Source organism: Tripterygium wilfordii, chromosome 9 (genome assembly GCF_013401445.1).
Source record: "Tripterygium wilfordii isolate XIE 37 chromosome 9, ASM1340144v1, whole genome shotgun sequence".
In the NCBI taxonomy this organism is placed as follows: Eukaryota; Viridiplantae; Streptophyta; class Magnoliopsida; order Celastrales; family Celastraceae; genus Tripterygium; species Tripterygium wilfordii.
Window position 1 is genome coordinate 10,626,119 of NC_052240.1, and position 22,570 is coordinate 10,648,688.

Here is a 22,570-nt window from a genome sequence, read left to right on the forward strand (position 1 = left end):
TGATTCGTTTCACAAGCCACATGTACGTCTCATTTTTTTTTCATTTTATTTTTGTAATTTCAAGTTTTTAATGTTTTTATAAGAATGTTGTGCCTTTTTCGTAAACGTGCAAGAATATATTCATATATGTGTTTTTTTTCTTTGTTGTGATGTCGTTCTGCTTAAATCTGCAAGATATAGCTGCCTCCAAAGCATATAAAGGTTTCTCCAAACTTTCATTATTGGTCTGACGGATTTCCTTGCATCTGCATTTTTTCGGTTCCCAAAAGGTAAAAATCGTTTTACTTACATAGTTGGAAAATGCTATTCAAACTTGCTCACGCCTTAAGCAGAAACCATATGAGGTCACTCTGATACTTGTTTGGAGTTTTTAGCTGTTATTATATTTTAATTGGTCTATAGCTGAATACCATTGCTTAATAATCTTTCCATATAGCAACCTGTATATAAGTGGTTTGATTGGTTGGTTTTGCTTCACACCATTAGGCATTAATGTTTGTGAGTGATTAGTTAATTCAGTAAATTCGTGGTGTTAAACTGAACTCTTACATATGCAGATACTATTATTGATATGGAGTCATCGCATAAGAATGCAGATGAAAATTCTTTGTGGACACTGTCTTAGAGAAGTTATTTATTAATATTATGGTTGAGCAAGCTAGTAGAGGGAACATGAAGAATGGGGTCTTCCATAACAAGATTTGGAACGAAATACTGGTGGAAATTAATACGAAGACTGGCAGGACCTACACATTGAAACAAATAAAAGAAAATTTTCAATGGTTGAAGATGAAGCACCGTGCTTTTTCAGATCTGCTCAACCATATTGGGTTTGGATGGAATCCAGATACCAATACGTTTACGGCTGCAGAAGAAGTATGGGAAAATTATGTGAAGGTAAAATATGTATCATGCTTTCGTTAGTCTATGTTTCTTTGCCACTTCATTTTTTCACAACATGGTTACTTTATTTGCAACTTCATTTTATCTGTTTTATGGGTTTAGGGAACATATTATTAATTTCTTTGCAGATACTTAATGGATTTGTATATGCATCTGTCTTATCGACTGTAACATATTATTAGTTCTCTTTGCTTTTTTCTGTTTTCTGTCTTTTTCCATAATTGATTGTTTTGGGAGCCTTTTGTTATGATCTTTCATAAGTCTTAATCTGATCGAGGACAGTCTTCATTTCTATAAAAGATGTGGTTGATGGCTTTGGAAAATTTTTTTTGTTCAGGACTATGTTTATTTCAAATAAAAATTTGGTTGATTATTTTTGACAAATACCAACTCTTGAGCGTTGCTGCGAGTTATGAGCTTATACCTGTACTACAACTAATGCATTTGGCATTTTGGTTTGATATCTGAATGAATGATATATATATATATATATGCATTTGCAATTTCTAGTTTGATCCCTGAATGATATAAAAATTATATTCATGCATTTGCAATTGCAATTGCAGGCACATCCAGGAGCTGGACAATTCAAGAAAAAAGGTTGTGAGAATTATAATAGCCTTGGCATTCTCTTTAATACTGCAACAGCAACTGGTGTGTTGCATCACGCTTCAACTGTGAGTCCTCCAAACACTGACGAGGAAAAAGAGCTGGAAACTCAATTCAGGCATTCAGGGGTGCACATCAATGTCGATGTTGAAGATGATGATGAGTTATTCGAAGCTGGAAAATTGGAGCCCAAGACTCGTAGTGGGAAGAGACTATCAATGCTGCTTACTAAAGGTTCGAGGAAGGAATCAAAGTTGAGTAACGTTAGTGAGGCGTTCAATGCATTTGTTAATGTTCAGAATGCAAAGGCTGAAAGGTTGAGGTCCGTAAGTTGTGAAGCGACTAGTGCAGCTACAGATGATTCATTAGCTTGTTGTATGCGCATTCTTAATGGCATACAATTTCCTGTGGAGGTTCGTGTGAAGGCCCTGTCTATGTTCAAAGATGCTGATTGGAGGAAAATGTTTATTGAGATGTCAGATGAGATGAGGGAGGGTGGCTTATGAGCTTATAGGCGCCATGAAGTGTTATGAGCTGCTTAAAAGGAATCATTTGTGTGTGGTTTGTTGTTATTTGTTTCTGAATGATATATTTATTTCTTTGTGTGGAGATTCTAATGTTCAATTGTAGTAAGATGTTGCCACTGAAAATCTGGGATTGTCATTTGTTTTAATTTGCTTGTATGAGATGCTTGTACTAAAAGTACTGAGTTGTGTTATCGTTGATTGAGCAGGGAAACAATAATATCAGCTCACTATTACACAGCATGGAAACAATAATATTAGCTCACTATTACATAGACCTGGTTCTAGTTGATTCAGAAACAGTAGCCAATTTAGCTGCTTTGGAGATGTCACATTCAAGACCAAGTATCTCTCTATGCTCAAGTAGGTACATGCTTAGCACATGTAAATAATTGTACTAGTCTTTATTTCCTTTTATTGAAAGAGTGATGTACATCTTTGTTTTTTATTGGTTGTCTTTCAACTTGATAAGACTATACAAGTCAGGAAAATAATGAATAAACGACAACAACTACTCTTAACTTAACTTGGTGCTCTGTGTTTATAAGTTCATCGATATGCAGTGTATGAAGTAGAAGCTTGAGTTCTCTCATTTAGTTGCTAGGAAAATAATGGCCGACTATCACACTTCATCAAGCGACTCAGATGCCGAAGATCTTCTTTCTGTACTTATTCTACTTGATATTGCTGAGGAAGAGAAGCAGCGTGTTAGTAGAAATCCTATGCGGACTTCATCATTACGTGGCCGTGAGTATGTATTTGAACTCCTAAATGGATCATCTACTGTGTGCTTCGAACTATTTCGATTGGATAAGGTTTCTTTCATTCAATTATGTGAGGAGCTAAGATCACGTAATCTTTTGGACGACTCGAGGACTGTGTATCTCGAAGAAAAGGTGGCCATATTCCTATACATAATTGGGCACAATATTCGCCATCGAGTTGTGAGTGATAGATTCCAACATTCAACGGAGACTATTTCACGTCTTTTTCGGAAGACTTTAAAGGTCGTATGTAGATACGGTAAGGAACTCATAAAACAGGGGTCAACTGAACTACCAGACCAATACAAGCAAAATTCAAAATATTATCCGTGGTTCGAGGTAAACCCCAAACATTATTGAGTATGCATTCATATGTTTAGTATACTTAATTTAAAACTCTTGTTTACAGAGTTGCATTGGAGCCACTGATGGTACACATATAAGTGCATGGGCTCCCGCTGAAAAATTAACTGCTTGTAGAGGAAGGAAATCAATTGTAACATCGAATGTCATGTGTGCCTGTGATTTTAATATGATGTTCACATTCGTTTATACGGGCTGGGAAGGCACTGCAAATGACTCAAGGGTATTTCTAGATGCAATATCAAGACTGGAGAATCATTTCCCACATCCTGTTGGAAGTACAAACATAAATTCTAACCATATTTCCGTTACATTTATTTAATTATATATTTAGATGTCTAATGATGCAAAAAATGACATGCAGACCAATATTATCTTGTTGATTCCGGATACCCTTGCATTGCCGGATATTTACCGCCTTTTAGAGGGGGTCGATATTATATAAGTGAGTATCATGGTCTAGGTAGAGGACCACGTACACGCAAAGAGTTGTTCAACTATCGGCACTCGTCAATGAGGATGGTGATTGAAAGATGCTTTGGAGTTTTAAAGACACGCTTCCCAATATTGAAATTGATGCCCCCTACCAGCCAACTCGACAAAGACTTATAGTAGTTGCTTGCTGTGCAATTCATAATTTCCTCCGTCAACGGACACAACAAGATCATTTGTTTAACACATGAGAAAATATGGATCCTTCATATATGCAACCGTCAACTTCAACAGGGGCAAGCTCGAGCAACAATATTGCGAATGATCAAAGAGCTGCTATCATGTCCCAATATTGTGAACACATATCTAATATGAGGTGTGAACACATATCTAATATGAGGTGGATCGATCATTGTAATACATCAAATGATTAATAAAACAATGTAATCTATAGGTGGTTTTTTTTTTAAAAATGAGTATAGTATATATTAGTATTCCCTGTTTTAACAATCTATCCAAACAAATTTTCTGCTTTAATTTTCTGTTTTAATGCATCTTCCAAATGAATTTTTGTGTTTTCTGTTTCCAAAAACAATTTTCAAAAAACAAAAACCAAATGAATTTTTTACAGTTTTCTATTTCTTAAAACTCTTTCAAAAAACTAAACTCAAAATCGATTTTAAAAACGAATTTACAAAAGTATTTCCAAACAGACTTTTAGAAATTTGTTTTTTTTTAAAACATAAAATTCCAGGTGGCAATCATACATGAAGCATAGAATTTGACGTGGCATAGCTAAAACGTTTGTAAGGACTCCGTAATTATATATGTATAGAAGATAGATAGATTTTTTTGTTTTATAAAATTATTTAAAGATTGGTATGGGGTCGGTTGCCATCCATCACCTGACCCAAAAAGATCGGGCTGATAATGGTTTTACATATATGGAATAGTCGGTTGGCGGGTCGGGTCGGTTACATATATGGAATAGTCGGTTGGTCGGGTCGGGCCGATAACCGACCCGACCCATGCCCAGCCCTAGTCTGATGGTGTTCACGAACACTTGCACACCCAAATACTATGAGCTAACCTGAAAATTCCCATTCTTTCTTCATCAATTGCAGCAAATCGATTGACTCCTTCCACTAATCGACTGTATGCGCTGTTGACTGCGACTGTTCTGGAGTTGTTCTTGGCTGCTATATTGTCGACTCGACTCTCTGCAATCGATTCGAAATCAACGACTGGTATTCATTTGTTCTTCGCTGCTGTTGTTGTCGGCTTTCTTCAATCAAGTTCTGGTGATTTGGTTTGCTCTTGGCTGTTGTTCTAGGTTCTTGTACTCTTTCTTGTGTCCTGCTGTTATTGTACAAACTACTAGTCCCTGCTGTTCTTGTACTCTCTCTTGTGTTCTGCTGTCTCGTTTGTTTTTCTCGCTCTGCTTACTAGTTCTGTAATTTGTACTCTACCTGCTGTCTGGTCTGTTCTTGGTTGTGCTTACTGTATTTTGAGTTAGGTTTAATTTTTTTTGTGTTTGGTTGTTAGAATTTGAACATGTATGATATTATCTAGTTGTTATTGCATTATGTTATTGTTGTGACGTATTGATATTTAAAAATATGCTTATTTTAACATAGTATTTAAAATTTTGATTTATCGATTCCGATTTTACACCCCTTCTCCGATTCCGATTTTACGGTTTCACTACCATGGTATAGAGGCATGGAGCCTTTGTCCCTGCTAATCCGTGTCTCTGTAGTCCCCTGAGGAGAACGCTGCAATTCCTCTGATAGTTGCACAACTCATACATTAGATAAGCAAACTTGCATGGTTGCATGCCTAATTATTCAATTGTTTTTGTTGTTGGATTATGAGTATGTTTGAAGAACATTTCTTTGCTGCAATTGCAGTATAAGTGTCATTAGGTTTAATACAAAGGACGGTTCCATGTCAAGAAACTTAAGAAAAGAAGAGAAAAGTCGGTGCCTACAATTTCCGTGCGTATGTATTTCCTAGTAGAATGCCAAAGGAGGTAGCTTTAGATGAGAAATTTGACACCTTTTGTGCCACTTTCCTGGTATGAATCCATTCCTCAAGTGGAGTTGCGCACCAAAAGATGGTCCATCAAATTGATTTTTCTATTCTTTTATGAAAAAACAAGGCAAATGAAAAGATCAGTGTTGCAAAAATCGGTCTAGTTGAGGCTTACCGCTTCGATTAGAGGGTAATGGGGCCACTTAATCGGTGGCCCGATTAAATCGGTCCTGGTCGGGCTAAGTCTATTTTTGGGCATGAGTCTTTTTTTGACTGAGCCTTTTATTTTGCCCCATTTTTCTTCTTTTGACCCAGTTTCTCATTCAAGTCCAAGTCATAACAGCCCAAAAACTCTCTTCTAGTCTTCTACGCGACTTCACCTTTCAATTGCCTGAGTTCAACTGTTCAAGGAAGCTCAGGGGAAGTTTTGCTATTGACTTGAAAAAAACAAGGCAAAGGGGTGACAGCAACGCTTAGCACGCAAGCCTCGCCTCATTAACACCCCCCTTGCGGGATTGGCTTGGCCTATCGGTTCCTATAGACAATTCCTAATGCCCTTCTCACTAAGAAACTGTTACTACTCCCACTTCGACTGTTTCCTCCTATAACAAATCTCAATCGGCTAATCTACTTAGCTTGAATACGAACTCGAACAGGGGGACGAGACCTCATGGCGTGAGAAGAAGTTTTTGTCTGAAGAACCGCTAGGAGTACCTCTGCTCCCGAATCAATCCATTCCGCAGCTCTTCCAAATCTCGAAACCCTAAAATTCGCATATGTATGTTCTTCGCTTGTTGCTGCAACCGATTGCTTTGGGGAGTACAAAACGACTGAGGCGCTGGTGATTTCGACTCGGTTCTTTGCTATTCTCTGCTATTCGCTTGTTCTATTCTTTGCTGTCGCTTGTTCTAGTCTTTGCTGGAGCTATTCTGTATTCTCTTCATTGGTTCTAGAGGTGTTCCTGTTCGTCGCTTGTTTTAGTCTGCTGGTCGACTCAGGTTCTGTATTCTATCCGCTATTCTTGTACCCTCTCTTGTTCTGTACTCTGTCTGATAGTTTCTGCTGTTGTGTTCTGTACCCTCTTTGCTGTTGTGTTCTGTATTGAAAGGAGGAATGCCCACAATCAGTTCAAATAAGATGACACCGACAGACCACCAATCTGCCGTTGTGCCTGAGGAAGATAGAATATAATAGTTAATTTCTAGACATCTGTACGTGAGCAACTGTCGTAACATGTCATGGTATTGAAAATTATGCTTACTTTTACATAATATGTAAAATCTTACGAACATATGCCCCCACTACAGAGCACAAACATGCTTTGTCTTCAACTAATTTTTTTTGTCAATTAATGGCTTTATGCCTTTATGTTTCACACTGGAGTGTTTAACTTTAAATTGTGTTTGACTCTGTTAGTATTGAATTTGGTTTGCTATTGCATATGATGATTGCTTAATTTACCTTGAATTTGTTTTTGTGATGAAATATTTGTTCTGGTTGATAATTTGTCATTAATCTGTATGTGTTCAAGATATTATTTTCATTTATATTATGTTTTTACACATATATATGATATGTATTGCATATATATATATATTTTTTTTTTAATTAAAAAAACTCAAAACGATTAATTCGATTAATCCCCGACTAGTCCCCGATTAATCCAATTAATCCCTAGTCCCTGCGAACCGCCTAGCCCCTACTAGCGATTTTTGCAACCATGGAAAAGAGAGAGTCCCTTCAATTTACTCACAAAAGTAAAACTGGTCAATTTTTATTTTCTCCTAAATTATCATCGACAACCTGATGAAGTTCAAGTAAATGACAGAAAGATTAGGCCAGAAAAAATTCGCATACAGCATATTCATCAACCAACTAAAGGGTAATATACCTGTGAAATTTTTTGTTTGCATACAAAGAATACTATGATGATTCAAATACACCAGTATTTGATTCTAAGTTTACTGGATTTTATTATTTCCAATCAATGAGCAAAGACTCATGGATTCATCAAGTTTAAAAAATTACAAGCTTCCATTAAAGATTATGAACCCATAACACATACTAAAAATCAGAAGAAAGTTGAAGCTCTGGTAATCCTAATCGAGCATAAGATAATATGATGGTACCTACGCAAGAGCTGCCGGATTTTGTCAAAGTTGGGATTCACTTGATTGCTCAATCTTTTTAATAGATTAGGGCAGTAGAGTTTGTTTATCATTCGAATTGTCACAAATATTGATTAGAGTTGATGACAGAAATCAAAGGAATGGGAGTGATTAGAGATGGAAAAGTATCCGGCTTTCTGCCGGCTAAGGAAGCTTTTGCGGTGCACTATCCAGGGTACCCGTCATCCACAGAGCGCGCTGTTGAGACTTTAGGAGGAACTGAAGGAATTATCAAGGTAAATTATTGATCTTTCTTTTTAATTGATTTCTGGAGGCATTAATGTGAATTTATGAGAGTTCTTTATGGAATCCTTTTTTTCATGAGTTGCAGGCTCGAAGCTTGAAGTCGAACAAGTTGGAGCTTTGTTTCCGGCCGGAGGACCCTCATGCACATCCTGCTTTCGGGGGGCTTCGTCCTTGCAACAATTTACTTCTGAAAATATCAAAGAAGAGGTCTTGCAATGCCTCAACTGCCCGACTTTCTGATAGGAGTATATCAGTTGCTTCTACTAATAAGGAGGTTGAAGGACAGGCATCCGAAGAAGAGGAGACCTCCCTTTGTGCGGAAATCATGGCTCGTATCCCTGAGGCTTATCATTTTGAAGGTTTGAACTTGTTTTTAACCGCTTATCCTTGGCATTAAAAGCGATGGAGGTTCTATAGCTTTCTTATTTTTTATGTTGGAATTGGTGAAGGGATGGTGGACTATCAGCATGTTGTGGCAGTTCATGCCGATATTGCACGGAGGAAAAAGAGAAATTACATGGAGATGGAGGAGCCACGATATGGTCTAGCCCCTGAACATTTATGTTTCCAACACTTGGAATTGAAACTGAATGTTGTTTGTTATTATTTTTGTTCTAGTAGCTGAATTTTTTATATTATGCAGAGAAGGCTGGTTTCATGGATTTGGATCAGGAGGAGGTGATGATTCTGTTGCCACCACTTTTTGCTCCAAAGGATATGCCTGAGAATTTAGTGTAAGAGGCCTGTTTCATTTCCATGCCGCTTTTTGTTGGGTTGAATATATTTATTTTTTGTATTTTTTTGCCCCTTATTTTTTCAGGTTAAGGCAACCAACCCCTTCAATTCAAAAAAAGAGACAAGAGCACAATTATCCTGTGGTACTTACTAATTGCATTGCCATTTATCTTCAATTCTGATTAATTTTAGATTGTTCAAGTTGGTGCGCGAGTATGGTGTTTGAAAAAATTGATTGTTCTTATATGTGACAATAAATGCTGGAATTTATTGTGTCAGCTTCAAGTTAATCTTTTTTTTTTTTTTTTGAGAAGAAAGATAACTTTAATAACCAGAAGAAAGGCTGCAGTCAGCAGCAATTGCATGAACAAGGAAAACGGGACACACATTCCCCCAATTTCGAGTCCCCGAACAGTGGAGTCCCCACTTAGTAAGAGTATCAGCTGCATAAACTCACATTAGCAAATAGAGATAACAAAGCCTTGGCATTCTCAAGACACAACCCAGCTTCAGAGAGGTTGCTGTTTTCGTTCTTTAAAGCCTCAATAACCAGCAGAGAGTCGCCTTCCATAATGAAAGAATGACAGTTGAGATCCTTAGCAAGAATCAGGGCTTCCTTTGCAGCGAGGCATTCAGCAAAAAGTGGATTAGAAGGGCCACTTACACACATGGACCGAGAGGTAATATACCTGCCACATTCATCTCTAGCAATCAGCCCAATGCCCATGATAGACTTCTTCAAAGCCGCATCGAAATTGTTTTTTAAAACAGAAGGCGGAGGGGGGCGCCATTGTTCTGGATTAGGATAAGGTACCACTCTCCCATCACCACCGCAATGAGTTGTCTGAGCTTCCTTATATTCATCTTGAACAAGCTTTTTTCAATCTCAGCTGCAGTAAAAGGCTTAATCAGATCAGCATTCATAGCCTCCGAGATGGTTGGGGAAACAAAATCTGTAATATAGCTTGGATTCAGGTCCGCTGATCGTGCAAAGAGGTCCTGAAAATAGGCCACAGCCACATTGCCGATCTCAACCCCATCATTTACCCAATCTCCACGACTGTTCTTAAGTCGCCGAATACAATTCCTCTTCCGTCTTTCACTAGCAGACTTGTGAAAAAAAGAGGTGTTTTTATCCCCCAATTTTAGCCAATCAACCCGAAACCTCTGCCTCCAAATCATCTCATCCCGAAGGCTAAGCTCATTGATTTCTCTCTTAAGCTCTCGCTCTTTAGCACTTAACTCAGCATGGTTCGCAGCAACTTGGATCTTTAACAGCCCTGAATTTAGGGCCTTCAATTTACGTTGCCTTTCCCAAAAAGAATCCGTGCTCCAGGAAGATAATTGGGCACAAGTGCTTCTCATCTTAGATAGGAAGTTGGGATGACAGGCCCCCAAGCATTGCGCACAACTTCCCTACAATCTGGGGATCGAGTCCAGGATTCTTCAAATCTAAACTTCTTCTTTCGAAACCTATAAGCTGACTGGGACTCTTCTGATAGAATAATCATGACCGGATTATGATCAGAATTAGCATACGGAACTATGTAAACCCCAAACTGAGGAAAACTTTGACACCACTCCATATTAGCCACGGCTCTATCTAACCGAACGCGGATATTATGAGGAGCATCTCTGTCATTGGACCAAGTGAAAAGAGGGCCACTAGACTCCAGCGAATCCATATTACAGTTACAGATTGCCAAAGTATCATGAAACCGTTGCATTAAACTACCCTGTCTAGCATTCCCGCCTTTCTTTTCAGAGTCATAGAGGATTTCATTGAAGTCCCCAGCACACAGCCAGGGCACCTGATCATCAGAAGCTAACGATTGAAGGGTCCTCCAAAATTGAAATCTTAACTCAGCCACTGACTCGCCAAACACACCTGTGAAACGCCAAGTGAGTGACCCATCACAGTTGTCAACCAACGCATCAATATGATACCGCGAAAAGCTCTTGATAGTAACCATCGAATCATTTTGCCACATTAAGGCCAAGCCTCCCTTACAACCAACTCTTACTCTTTCGAACTCAGAATAGAACAATTTTGTCTCGCATAAGAAAATCAGACTAGGCTTAACACACCCCAGAAGGTTTTTGAAGGAATGAATTGCAGAGGAACCTCCCAAACCTCTACAATTCAAGCTCAGGATACTCATTGGGTCCGGCGAGCCTGGTTACGACCAGTTTGTGTAGTCTTTTGATTTAGGTGTAAACTCTAGTTTTAATCAATAAAATTAGATGTTTCTCATCAAGATTAAGAGTGGCTAGTTCGATTTTTTAGTCTCTAATTCGGAAGGGTGAATGTGATTATCAATTGCTCAAGGTATGTTTATAAAATAGTAGTTTCGATTTTTCTCTTATAATTTTGTGATAGTTATGTGTTAGGTGCATATGAATGGACATGTTTTTATTGTGTTTTCTTGATTCGGAGCATTAATCGGCTTTTAAAACTAGGCTATGTCCCAAGGGGGAATATTAGTACCTAAAAATTGATATGTTTGTGTGCTATGTGTTCATACCATCAACAGCTCCGCTCTCTGACTCAGAACATTGAACTTCTAAGTTGTTCTCACCGTTATCAGAACCATCCCTCGTTCCAGCTTCAAGTTAATCTTGTACACTAAGTTGACTGGCTCATTAGGTGAACTTTCATATGTTTATTTTGGATCACCCTTTCCGTTTAAGTTTTCAACTGTTTTTTCACAGCTTGAAATGAGAAACCGTTCTTTGCCAATGATAATTGTGAACCTATTTCAAATTGGAACTTTACATGCCAATGAGTTTTGTGTCAGGTTGATTTTGGGCACATCAGAGGCTTTTTATCCGCAGCTCAAATCTTGGGTAGCCTGTGAAAATTTTATTTTCCTGCTGATGCTAATATTGATTGATTTTAAGTTTATATGTTATAATTTTTCATTATGTGTATCAAATGGATTAAAATATTGCAAAGAACTAGGAATTTGTGATGTTTACTCAATTTTGCGTTGTAGTTATCTTCTACAACAGATTGAAGGTCTGAAAGTAATTGTATTACTTTTATATGCGTATGTCTGCGCAAAGAAAGGCTTTTGTCACTTGATGAGACAACACAAAAATCTTCATATTTGGGCTCGATATGATGGTATTATTTGTGGCTATGCAAGTGGAAATCATAAAATTTTAGCGAGTAGACAAGTTTGACCAAGTTTATTAATTTGAGGTTTAAAATTAACTTTATGGGTGGCGCATGATGATAATATTGAAGATTTGAAATATTACGTTTCTGTCCTGCAAGCATCTTTTCTTGATTTTATGAGTGGCTTTGTCTTGAAACTAAAGATTGCTTTACTTTCCTTGCTGCAGATTAATATAGAGCCAGCCCTTGCTATTGACTTTTACGTTAAAGATATCCTGATTATTTCTTTTGTACCAGACACTGAATTGTGGAGGTAAATATTTGGTAGTTCAGATGAGAGGAGGTGTTTGCCCTTTAATGAACTTACCTAGCATGGTGTAAGCCTTTCTTTTTTTTTCTCAAAGCAGCAACATGAGAATGAAACAGTAGTTCAGATAGAAATTTAGAATAGGTGACATATATAGCTTGAAGCCATCTGGAAAAAATTTGTAAGGATTTTGTACGTTTAATACTCATGATACTAACAAGGGTATGCATAACGAGGCATAGTTATCTCCAACGTAATCAAATAAGTTATTAAGCTCAATAATTTGTGCATGCTTATTCTATTTTTGGGCCCAAATCAAACCAACGTCAACTGTAAATGAAAGGTGTATTGGTGTTGGTGAAAAATATTTGGATTTTTTCGTTTAAGGTGTGATGTGATCATCTGTTAATTTTCTTTATTCTGGTGCTTAAGGTGTCTGTAAACTTTGTTATCTTTCACGGCTAATTAGAACCTGTTGTGGTCCAATTTCTTTTGTTAAGCTTCTGCATAATATTTTCTTGTTAGAGTTTATTGAATTGCTTGTAAAAAGTTGCATGGTGCTCTTAGTGCATAAATAATCTACAAATGCGGTTGGTACGCAACTCTCAAGCCGGCTTTGCAAGCTAAAAACAGAGCAGGGGATTATTTGGTGCACATTGGTGATAAGTTTCCTATGGTGGATGATAATGATAGAAAAGGGACAACTGGATAACCACCCCTTCATATCTTCAAGAGAGAACAGAGGGAGAGAAAAGGATTAGAGAAAGCCAAAAGAATAAATTCTGAAAAAAATGTAAGATCGAATGACCTTGGGTCTGTTGCTTGGTTGGTGTTTTTTTTTTTTTTTTTTTTTTTTGGGGGGGGGGGGGGGGGGGTGAATGCCCAAAGAAGTGTGAGATCATTTAGAAAAGGCACTTAAACTCGATGGGTGTTGTTGCAATTAACCCTGGAAAATAAAGTTTTATTGGTCAAATATGACAGGATTCGTGTTTTTCTGAAGATGTCAAAGGTAAAATCTTATAATGTGTGAAAGACTTGTTTGCGATAAAGATCCCTTAATGTTCTAGGGGTGAAGTAAATAGTGAAGTGGTAATAAGAAGTTATTATTGCAATTACTCTAATTGCTTAAAATAAAACTGCTTGAAATATTCTATATTCTGCACCATATTGTTCCTTTTGTTATTGTTACTTAACAGTCACACAGATTCCTAAGAAAGTAAGTTGGGAGCAAGCTATTGCACAAGGCTCAGAGCATTGGAAGTGGCAGATGGTGGTTTCTAAGTTGTTTGATGAGCGACCTATTTGGCCTAAAGAATCACTGATTGAACGGTTGCTTGATAAAGGTCTAAAATTTAGCACGCAAATGCTTAAAAGGTGCTCTTCCATGGCAATCCTCCCTCTCATAATTCCTCTGTTTTAGGGTTGATAATCTGTTTCTCAGATTATTCTGGCATTCAGATATATTTGATTGTGTCTTGATTTTGCATTTATGTGATCTTGCAGGCTCTTACTTGGAGTTGCCTATTACTTTTCAGGTGGTCCATTTCAAAGATTCTGGATCAAAAAAGGATACGATCCTCGCAAAGATTCAGAGTCTCGAATGTGAGAATTTTCCCAAGCAGTCTCTTAACCTTATGTCCATATTTTGACTTTTAGATAGGCTCGCATTTAAGGAGTACCAAAATTTTTGCGAAGATTTCATTGGTTAGAGGCATTTGTAAGATGTTAGATTTAAATGAAGCACATAGAACTATTTCTTGTGATTTTTTATCAGTGCTCTTAGTTAGGGCAGGGTTGCAAGAATGGGGGAAATTAATTATTCATAATGTGTTAACCCTTACTTGATTAGACTTCCCTGCAACATATATAAAATTAAAGAAGTTGAAAATTAGTGTCTTGTTGACATCGGCCTGATAATGGTGAGCCTTGAGCTTTTCACAGCAATCTAGAGGTCAACGGTTCAAGTCCTAGAAACAGCCTCCATTGTGGGGTCAGGCTTTGTACAATTTGCTCTTCCTAGAGGTCTAGGGTTCAAGACTTGGTTTTCCTGGCTGACAACTTTATTTGAAACTCTTAGGCCCTAACCCTTTGTATAAACAATCTGATTATGGTATCTAAGTGTTACCTGTTCAACAGAAGAATAGGTGTATCCTTAGTTAGTTTTGCACATATTTATAATCATCGTAGACCCTCATACTTGGTTTGATTTTCAAAATGGTATAGCTTTTAAAGTTTGGGAATATATATTTCTAGTCCTTTTGAATAAGTTGCATTCTCTTTTTTCATAAGGAGCTATTTAGAAATATGAGTCACTCCCAGACCTTATAAAAAGGTTTGATGATGTATTGTTCTAGCTTTCGCATGCTTGATATAGTGATTGGTATATACACTATAAAGTCAATGAGAAGTTAAAGACATAATGGTTCCTTAAAATATATTATTTAGTGCACGGTAGTTCATGCTCTTATTTATGCGTATACACGTGTGTGTTTCTTTCCCTTTATGGTATTGTTTTAAGTGATAATCTGAATCGCGTACTTGTGATTGTCCTAATGCTTACCTCCTAGCACTTCTTTTCACAGATATCAAAAAATAGATTATCGAGTACATCCGCCATTGAAAAGTTATTGTGATGCTAGCACTTCCCAAGGGTAAGTTCTTTGCCATATGAGTTGTATGCTGGATAATGAAATATGATATTATTGCAAATAAGTCAGAGTTGTCTATTTAGTACTTAGTTATTCTTAAGTGAAATAATATGATTGCTGGTAGAGGGTTTACTTCTGCTTTCTGGTTTTTTCCCCCCTTCTGTTTAATGTCTTCCCCTTCGAATTGAAGTATAGAAATCGTTTGTCATGAAGCCCTAGCCCTACTTACCATGTGCTATGTTTATTGCCAAATGGAAAACTGGTACCTAAAAATGGGGTCCAATGTAATTGATTTCCGAGTCTGTTTATTTTTTACCTGGAGAGGAAAAGAAATGTAGAGCAAAACATGGAAGATCTAAGTAACCTCATCCAACAAATTCCCAATATGACCTCTACAACACAAAGTGAGTAGAGAGATGAACAAGAAGACATTTAGTTGCACGCCAGCCATGGAGCGTATGAATTATTAATTCTTTGGTAAAATCCAAGGACTGGAATTTACCTGTAGCTTTATAAACCTCCTAGGGCTAATAATCAACTATAACTTTGCTCTTCATCGTGGAATTTTAATTTAAGTCGGCTACTATCAACTTTCAATTCAAGTTCTTTTTCTTATGAGCTCAATTCAAGTTCTATGACAATGGTTACAAAGAACTAGGGAAAAAAATTCAGAACTACACCATTATTTGACAAGTTATTTCTCTTTCTCACATGAACTTGACTAGATTAATATTAGAAAGATATTGGAAGATCCTCTGAGCCTGTTTCTGGGTTAGCCTTTACACAACTGTGTATGCGAAATCCATAGTATTCTGATTCCCTTCACTTAATTTTGTGTATCCTCTTGCATTTCTCCTGCATCCTTTATAATATACCATGTCCATTCTAAGTCTTTGAATGTATCATGTTAGCCAAAGTACAGGTCTATGCAAAAACAGTTGTTTCATGTGCTTTTTTTTTTGTTTATCTGCAAGACTCCAACATATGAATAAAAAATATTTTTATTTTTTTGGTTAGTTTATTGTTTGTTCCAAATTATGATGACACTGTTATGGTTCACATATATGGCTACGCATAATTTATGTTCAAGGTGTAGGATTCTCATGAGGAGCCTCATAAGTAGACTGCTCAAGCTTTATACTATACTGGCTATGTTGGAATGTTGCATGTTCCAACTTCTTACTATCTCTTTCTCTCTCTTCATGCAGGTTGAAGCACAGATGGGAGGATTTATGTTCATTTAGAGTGTTTCCTTACAAGTGCCAAACCTCATTGCAGCTATTTGAACTGGCAGATGATTACATTCAGCAAGAGATCAGAAAACCTCCAAATCAAACAACTTGCACAGTGAGTATTGAAGTGAGATTGATTACTCTGGCAGTTTTGTCTAGATGAATGTACTTTTGAATGTGATATGTGAAGGGTGTTAAGACTAGTTACTTTGCCATTCAACCTAGTGTATTCAATGTGATATGTGAGTGTTAAGATTAGTTACTTTGCCATTCAACCCAATAAGTTAATTTGTTGGGTTGGGGCATTTCACATCATTTATATTTTATACATATTATAACATCCTCCCTCTCGTGTGGACTGGGCAATCCAACGGCCCAATATGTGCACAATAAATGGGGCCGAACGCTAGAGCTATTCTCAAACAAGACTCTCATTTAGGGCAACAGCGAACACACTCAAAGGCCCACGCTTGCAGTAGCTAAAGTTCGAACCCAAGACCTCCCTCACGATACCATATTAAGATCAGTTACTTTGCCATTCAACCTAATAAGTTAACTTGTTGGGTTGGGGTATGCACATCATTTATACATATTTTAACAAAGGGGAATGGAGGGGTGAGGTATACCAAGTTGTAGTTTGGTTTCTGAGATATTGTAAAGCTAGGCAACATGATTATGTTCAAAACCTGCCCATTGTAAAGTTTTGTAAGTTGACCATGAAAGGCTTTGGTATGAAAGATTTATAGTTGTTCCACTGCCTCCTTGGACTGCTATAGTTTGTTGCATTTAAGAGACCGTGGAAGCCAGCAACCCACGCTATCTACATTGCTATATCTGTTGATCTTTGTGTCTGTGTTTTGGGATGAAGGAAAACTAGCTATAAATTTCGGCCAACAGGGAAAAACTTTTGGGCAAACTGCAATATCCTTACTTTTGTGTGGTGTTATAAATTGGTTTTTCTTTCTTATTTATGCCTTAAATTCCACTTTTGTTGAAGTCAATTTTTTGTCTATCTGATTTGTATGTGATCTATGCATGCGACTGCTTGTTTAATACTATTATCTACTTTTTAGTATGAAACCGGATGGTTCTCGCGCCACACGATTGATACCTTGAGACTCTCCATGGAGGTGAAATTTATGTCAGTATATCCTAGAACCGGTGCAGAAAAATTACTGAAAGTCACTTATGAAAAATTTGAGAAGTCAAAGAGAGCTTGTATCTATAAAGATGTCTCAAAACTTGATCACGAGGAGGAGCAGCCCTTTAGTGAAGGTATGTATTTTTTTGGTAGGTAGTGAGGGTGTAGAGCAGCTGCGATTTTTGTCACATTGACATTTTAGGTGCTTATAACAATTCCTCATCCCACTTAGGTGTTTATATTTAGTGAAGAATGTAAACCTATTAAATTACTGTTGCATAAATTCCTTTTAAACTTCCAAATTTTGTTGTATTTCTATTTAGAGAATTCATTCATATTTTTCTGTCATACCTTACTCATCTTTTTTTCCCTTCAGGTTTGTTACATGGTAAATTTGATGTAATTTTCGTAAGATCAGTTTTCGGTTATATTTCCAGGAAGAAATTTTAATTTATAATTTATCTTGATCAGCTGTTGTGTTTCATAACTTTGGTGTTGTGCTTGCGGTAGCTGGTGTAAGAATACCATTTAGTCTTAAGTTACTTTGATGGGATTTACATCAAAACCCTTACCTAGTCGCTTGTTATTGTGAAATATTACTTCAAAAACAATTTCTGTGATGCAGAGGTTGTAAATAATAAAGATGATGGGAAAGAGAGCAATTGTGATGTTGATGAAGATGATGGAAATGAGGATGACATTGATGAAGACGAATTGCATGAGGAACTTGATTTGGTAGTTAATTTCTGAACTGTTTCCGATTTGTTTCATTTTCCCCCTAAATGATCCCTACTTTGCTTCTGTGCTTCTTGTTATCAATGTCATTTCTCTTTTTCATAGGCTGGCAAGGAGGCAGACATAGTTTTGCAATCAGATTCTTGTATCCTTCAATCATACCAATTTTCTTTTGTTGGAAGCTTAGTAGTTACTTGACTTTACTCTTGCATATCAAAAGCATTCTATGTTAACTGAAAATATTATAATGAATCCAATATTTGTGAGATTATAATTGTTGCAACATGATGAATCTAGAACTGTAAACTATTTCTCATATTGAGATTTCTTCCTTGCATTGTTAAAGAAAAGGGGGTTGCTCATGCTTTTTAAAAATCTGTAATCAATTTGATGCAGATCTTTGAAGATCCTAGACCAAACAAATTAACGGAAGTTTGAAGTTGAAAACTCAATATTGGCCATTTCGTATTACTAGTAGTCATTTGAATCAAAGGGTCTGGAATGGGATTTTTAGTCTAAGGATGTCCCTCCACTATGTCAGCTTAAGAGTACAAAGACTTGTGTCACCAAAATGTTATGGTCAAGGACTTTGTCCTCATAACGAGTGTTCCTCACTCACTGTCGCGAGCATTTCTTGTGTTCATCTTGAAGAACGATAAGTTGATAACGTGTTGGTACCTCTACTGCTCTACATGATCATTGTGTTTTGGTGCTACATTAGAAATTGAAGATGAAGTCCCTTAAGGTTAAAGAGGTTTGATATTACTTTCTTTTTGTTTTTTTTGCTTCTTTGCATGTCTTAATTTTTTTACTTTGATTTTCTTCAAAAATGAGTAGAATCACATTATAATATCAGCCTTAATCCATATCCTGCCAATAGGCTTTTAGCTACACTACGTACCTTACTTTGATTACAAATCTTAAATTCAGATGTAAAACCCATGAATGTCAGATGTAGGGCATAACCTCTATTTTTTTTATCCAAAGATGATCCAGAATGATTTTACTGTGCATTTCCTATATATTGTTGAGATCTAGATATGGAAAACAACTCAAGAAGCTATTTGCAAGAGCTCTTTGACAGTTTTCCATCAATCATTGGCGGTGTTGACAAAATGCAAGATGCTGAGACTAGTGATGGAGAATATCAGATATATGAGCAAGATAGTGATGACAATGACTCTGGCAATGATGACGAATGACATTCTCTGGTGCTAATGTTGTATAAAAAGAGGTTTGTTGCTTCTCACTTTCATTTATTCATTCTTTGAACTTAAGCCATTTGTTATGCCACTGTTTGTAGCTCAAGATATGATAAGTGTGTTATAGACATGATGGGATTTCATGGTCTTTAGTTGGTAGTAGTTGAGGATGTGTGATATTACATGCATGCACATGCAGTTCACATTAACACAGTACTGCCTCAGATTTGTTTCTGGAAATTCCAAATTGTAAGTTATCTAAAGTCAATGAAATGCGTATCTTCCAAAACTCTGGTGCTAGTCCAATGTTGTTAGCAATACTTGCATATATGTTAAGAACATCATGTACGAAAGTATGTTAATAGAAGAAAATTTCTGTAGGGCTGTCCCCAGCTAAAATTCTTACGAACATATAACCTTTTTTTGGGAGTTGTTTCGACATTAGTTCTTGGGAGGTAATAAAACTTAAAATGGATCAGCCTTAAAAACTTGAGAAACTAGAAACAATTTGATAGGCCACCTATTATTGGGAGTCCCAAAGTCCACCTAAATGCATATGCATTTGTGTGCATCAACTCCTTTGTTTTCTTATTTCCTGTTTCTTTTAACACCACTATCCTCATCACATGATGCTGAATATTTTTCTGGATGTAGTATTGCAAGGAACAGGTGTTTTTAGTTTTTGGACCTGTTGAACCCATGATAGACCATTTGAAAAATAGATATCACGATAGTCAATGAGGGACCAGGCCAGAATACTAGTTTTTCTCATCCACAAAAATCATTTCACGGAATTTAATTTAGAAGGCATAGTTCAGGAGCAGTTGTTTAAATTGAGTACATGGATCTATTTAGATTTAGATTAAAATAGACACCTTCAAGTCCATGCTTCATGAACTTTTATGTTCTTGCCTCTTATTGTAATTACATTCAGGAAAGGAAATTGATAGTCATAAATAGGCTTTCCTTTCTTTAGTTTCATTATCTTGTCAGATCAGTTTATGGGTTTTAAATGGTGATGCTTTTTTCTATGCTGTAGATACTGAAGCCGAGTTTTGATCTGGCAGTGACTGTAAGGCTGTGTAGCTGAAGCTAAACAGCTCAACTAAGCTCCTGTAATGACAGGAAGTTCGGTGCAGATATGCAATTGCTATTATTTGAAGCAGAACAGATTTATTTATTGAGCAGTATTGTTTGACAGCATGGGCGATTCTTCCAGTTAACAATAATGGAATTCCTTTTTAACGGAGCAGTAATATATAAGCACTGGCGTTCAATGGGGATGTTCCGTCAATGCTATGTTTATGTCAATATTCTTCACAACACCATCTGATTATTGCAGTTCTTCTGCTGCCTGCTGCTTGGCTGGTCAGTTTCAAAGATTCAGGTCATGTTTGTTTTCCATCTGAAGCATTCTCTCACGTCCTCTTTTGAAGCTCAAGTTCTCTGAGAAATCAAGCTAGAAATGATAAATTTGTGGAAAACTAGAACGCTTAGCATTCAGTGGGTGAACTACAGCATCAAAATTTTGCTCTCTCTCATTCAGCAAGTGGAGTGGAAGAACAGACGAGAGCTATGACTTGGCAAGAACTGTAATTTCAGAGTACTTGGTAAGGAGAGATTTCTGGGAACAGGCAAAATGGCACTTGTAAATCTTCCAACAATGATTCTACAAAAGCCAGGATGTTAAGAAATATGATTGCTAAATAAATACTAGAACAGAAGTTTACTTATTCCAGTTGATACTGTCAATAGTAAATGCCTTATGGAACTTAATATTTACTAAAACACAAGTTTTATTGAGCTAGTTCTGGGTCTGTCTTTTGGCCACCATTTTAAATGCTAGATGTCCAAATTTTTTTTTTCCATAATCTTTCATAGTCTATGTAACATGGTGACTAAGCATGTCATGTTGGCATTCGCTTCTTTTTTTAAAAAAAAAAAATTCTAATCTCAGCTCTATTTTAATGGTACACAAATAACCTCCCTCTTTTCTCTCATCTATTTTTTCTCATCCGAGCTCACCGCTATCGACATGATATATTTGCCATACGGTTGCCATTCGTGACTCGACTTGTCTCAAAGGAACGACAAACAATGGAATAAGACACTATGTCCATTTGGGATAGTGTAATAAGGCACTGTCCATTTGGCAATCAAATAAGTTTTGTTTCATGAAGTCCATAACGACAAATCGAACACAAATTCGACATGAAGCATTGACTCCCTATAACGAATAGAAGTAAATTGAAAAATAGTTGTGTCAAATGATGGGTAGAGGATTGTATCGATATCAGAAACCTAGAGTCAGTCCCCTCGATGGTAAGTCACTTCTTTATGAAACCACTGATGAGGAGTGTAACATTGTCGGAAGTCGCAAGCTTGAGCATACCGAGAAACTCAAGCAAGTAACTTATTTTAAATATGAGCCATTAACATAGATATTGTGTCTCATAATTAATTTTAAAATTTGGTTGAATTACAGTATGTTTCACAAGGCTGTGGTGGTGACTGAGAATGACCAAATCAAAGACTTACCAAGTCCATGGAGACTATGCAGTATATATGCACCATAACACGAGTTGAAGAACTGAAATCCATTATTAGGTTGCTTTCAATATGGGCATGTCGGATTGTGTTTTTCAATAGTGCATAGTCAAATGAACAACCTTTTTGTTCTTCAAGGCAACACAATGGATCAACACATGAGATCATATTTTGAGATTCCATCGGTATCTCTCTCGTTGTCAAATACTCTTACGGGCATTTGGTTTATAATTGTGTGAGGTGAGCATGAGATGAGGAGAAGATGAGTATGGAGTGAGCATGGTTATGTTTGGTTTAAAATAAAGAGTGACTATGAGTGTGAGAATATTAATAGTAGAATTTCTATATTATATATTTTTTCTTTTTAAAAAATAAAATAATATTTTATAACAAGTGTAAAAGAGTATTTTACACATCATAACTCATTCTCATTCTCCCTTATGAAGAATAGTCATTCTCACCATTTTGATGAGCTTGACTATTCTCTGCAAAAAGTTCGATTTTGTTAAAACCCAAATCATTTTAGTTCTAAAAATACTTTGAATTTAAGCTCTTTTTTCCTGAGAATCTCTTGCTCCGCAATTGTGCTCCCTTTTTGCCCTAAATTCAATGTCAAAATTCACGTATGTCGATGTCATATTAAGATGTTGTAATGGAGCGTTTTCATAAAATAAAAAAATCATAAAGAATAATTATGATAAATAAAGATGTAGTAATATTTTATTGTTTAAAACTATTACTAATGATTATTTTTGTGCCATATAAATAACTCAAAAAAATTTATATGGGCATTGCCCCCGGACCCCCTCACTTACTTTTGTGTCCCAAGTGAGTTTTTCTTGGATTCGCCACTGATCAC

The 22,570-nt window shown here is 36.6% G+C and overlaps 2 protein-coding genes across 6 annotated transcripts; both read left to right on the forward strand.

Annotated features, from left to right (window-relative positions):
* Positions 1-576: 576 nt before the first annotated feature.
* Positions 577-2,018, forward strand: LOC120006024 (L10-interacting MYB domain-containing protein-like). Its single transcript, XM_038855904.1, has 2 exons — positions 577-897; positions 1,470-2,018. The coding sequence occupies exons 1-2, from the start codon at positions 646-648 to the stop codon at positions 2,016-2,018; spliced, it is 801 nt and encodes a 266-aa protein (XP_038711832.1). The 5' UTR covers positions 577-645.
* Positions 2,019-6,146: 4,128 nt separating this feature from the next.
* Positions 6,147-20,981, forward strand: LOC120005149 (general transcription factor 3C polypeptide 5-like). 5 transcript variants are annotated; one of them, XM_038854626.1, is made up of 16 exons: positions 6,147-6,627; positions 7,888-8,033; positions 8,129-8,402; positions 8,493-8,585; positions 8,687-8,777; positions 8,864-8,921; positions 12,127-12,169; positions 13,409-13,580; positions 13,710-13,808; positions 14,789-14,857; positions 16,063-16,213; positions 17,160-17,361; positions 17,853-17,962; positions 18,068-18,107; positions 18,995-19,196; positions 20,204-20,981. In XM_038854626.1, the coding sequence occupies exons 2-15, from the start codon at positions 7,899-7,901 to the stop codon at positions 19,162-19,164; spliced, it is 1,707 nt and encodes a 568-aa protein (XP_038710554.1). In that variant the 5' UTR covers positions 6,147-6,627; positions 7,888-7,898; the 3' UTR covers positions 19,165-19,196; positions 20,204-20,981. The 5 variants fall into 5 exon arrangements, with proteins under 5 accessions (XP_038710554.1, XP_038710556.1, XP_038710557.1 ...); XM_038854628.1 differs by having other exon boundaries at positions 20,232-20,981; XM_038854629.1 differs by having other exon boundaries at positions 19,001-19,196.
* The last annotated feature ends 1,589 nt before the right edge of the window (positions 20,982-22,570 follow it).

Excerpts from the sequence above, each read along its gene's own strand:
- LOC120005149 (XM_038854626.1), top strand. The coding sequence starts at position 7,899 with ATGGGAGTGATTAGAGATGGAAAAGTATCCGGCTTTCTGCCGGCTAAG. Across the intron at positions 17,362-17,852 it reads GGAGCAGCCCTTTAGTGAAG|AGGTTGTAAATAATAAAGAT; the intron begins GTATGTATTTTT and ends TCTGTGATGCAG. Across the intron at positions 18,108-18,994 it reads AGTTTTGCAATCAGATTCTT|ATCTAGATATGGAAAACAAC; the intron begins GTATCCTTCAAT and ends TATATTGTTGAG.
- LOC120006024 (XM_038855904.1), top strand. The coding sequence starts at position 646 with ATGGTTGAGCAAGCTAGTAGAGGGAACATGAAGAATGGGGTCTTCCAT. Across the intron at positions 898-1,469 it reads TATGGGAAAATTATGTGAAG|GCACATCCAGGAGCTGGACA; the intron begins GTAAAATATGTA and ends TTGCAATTGCAG.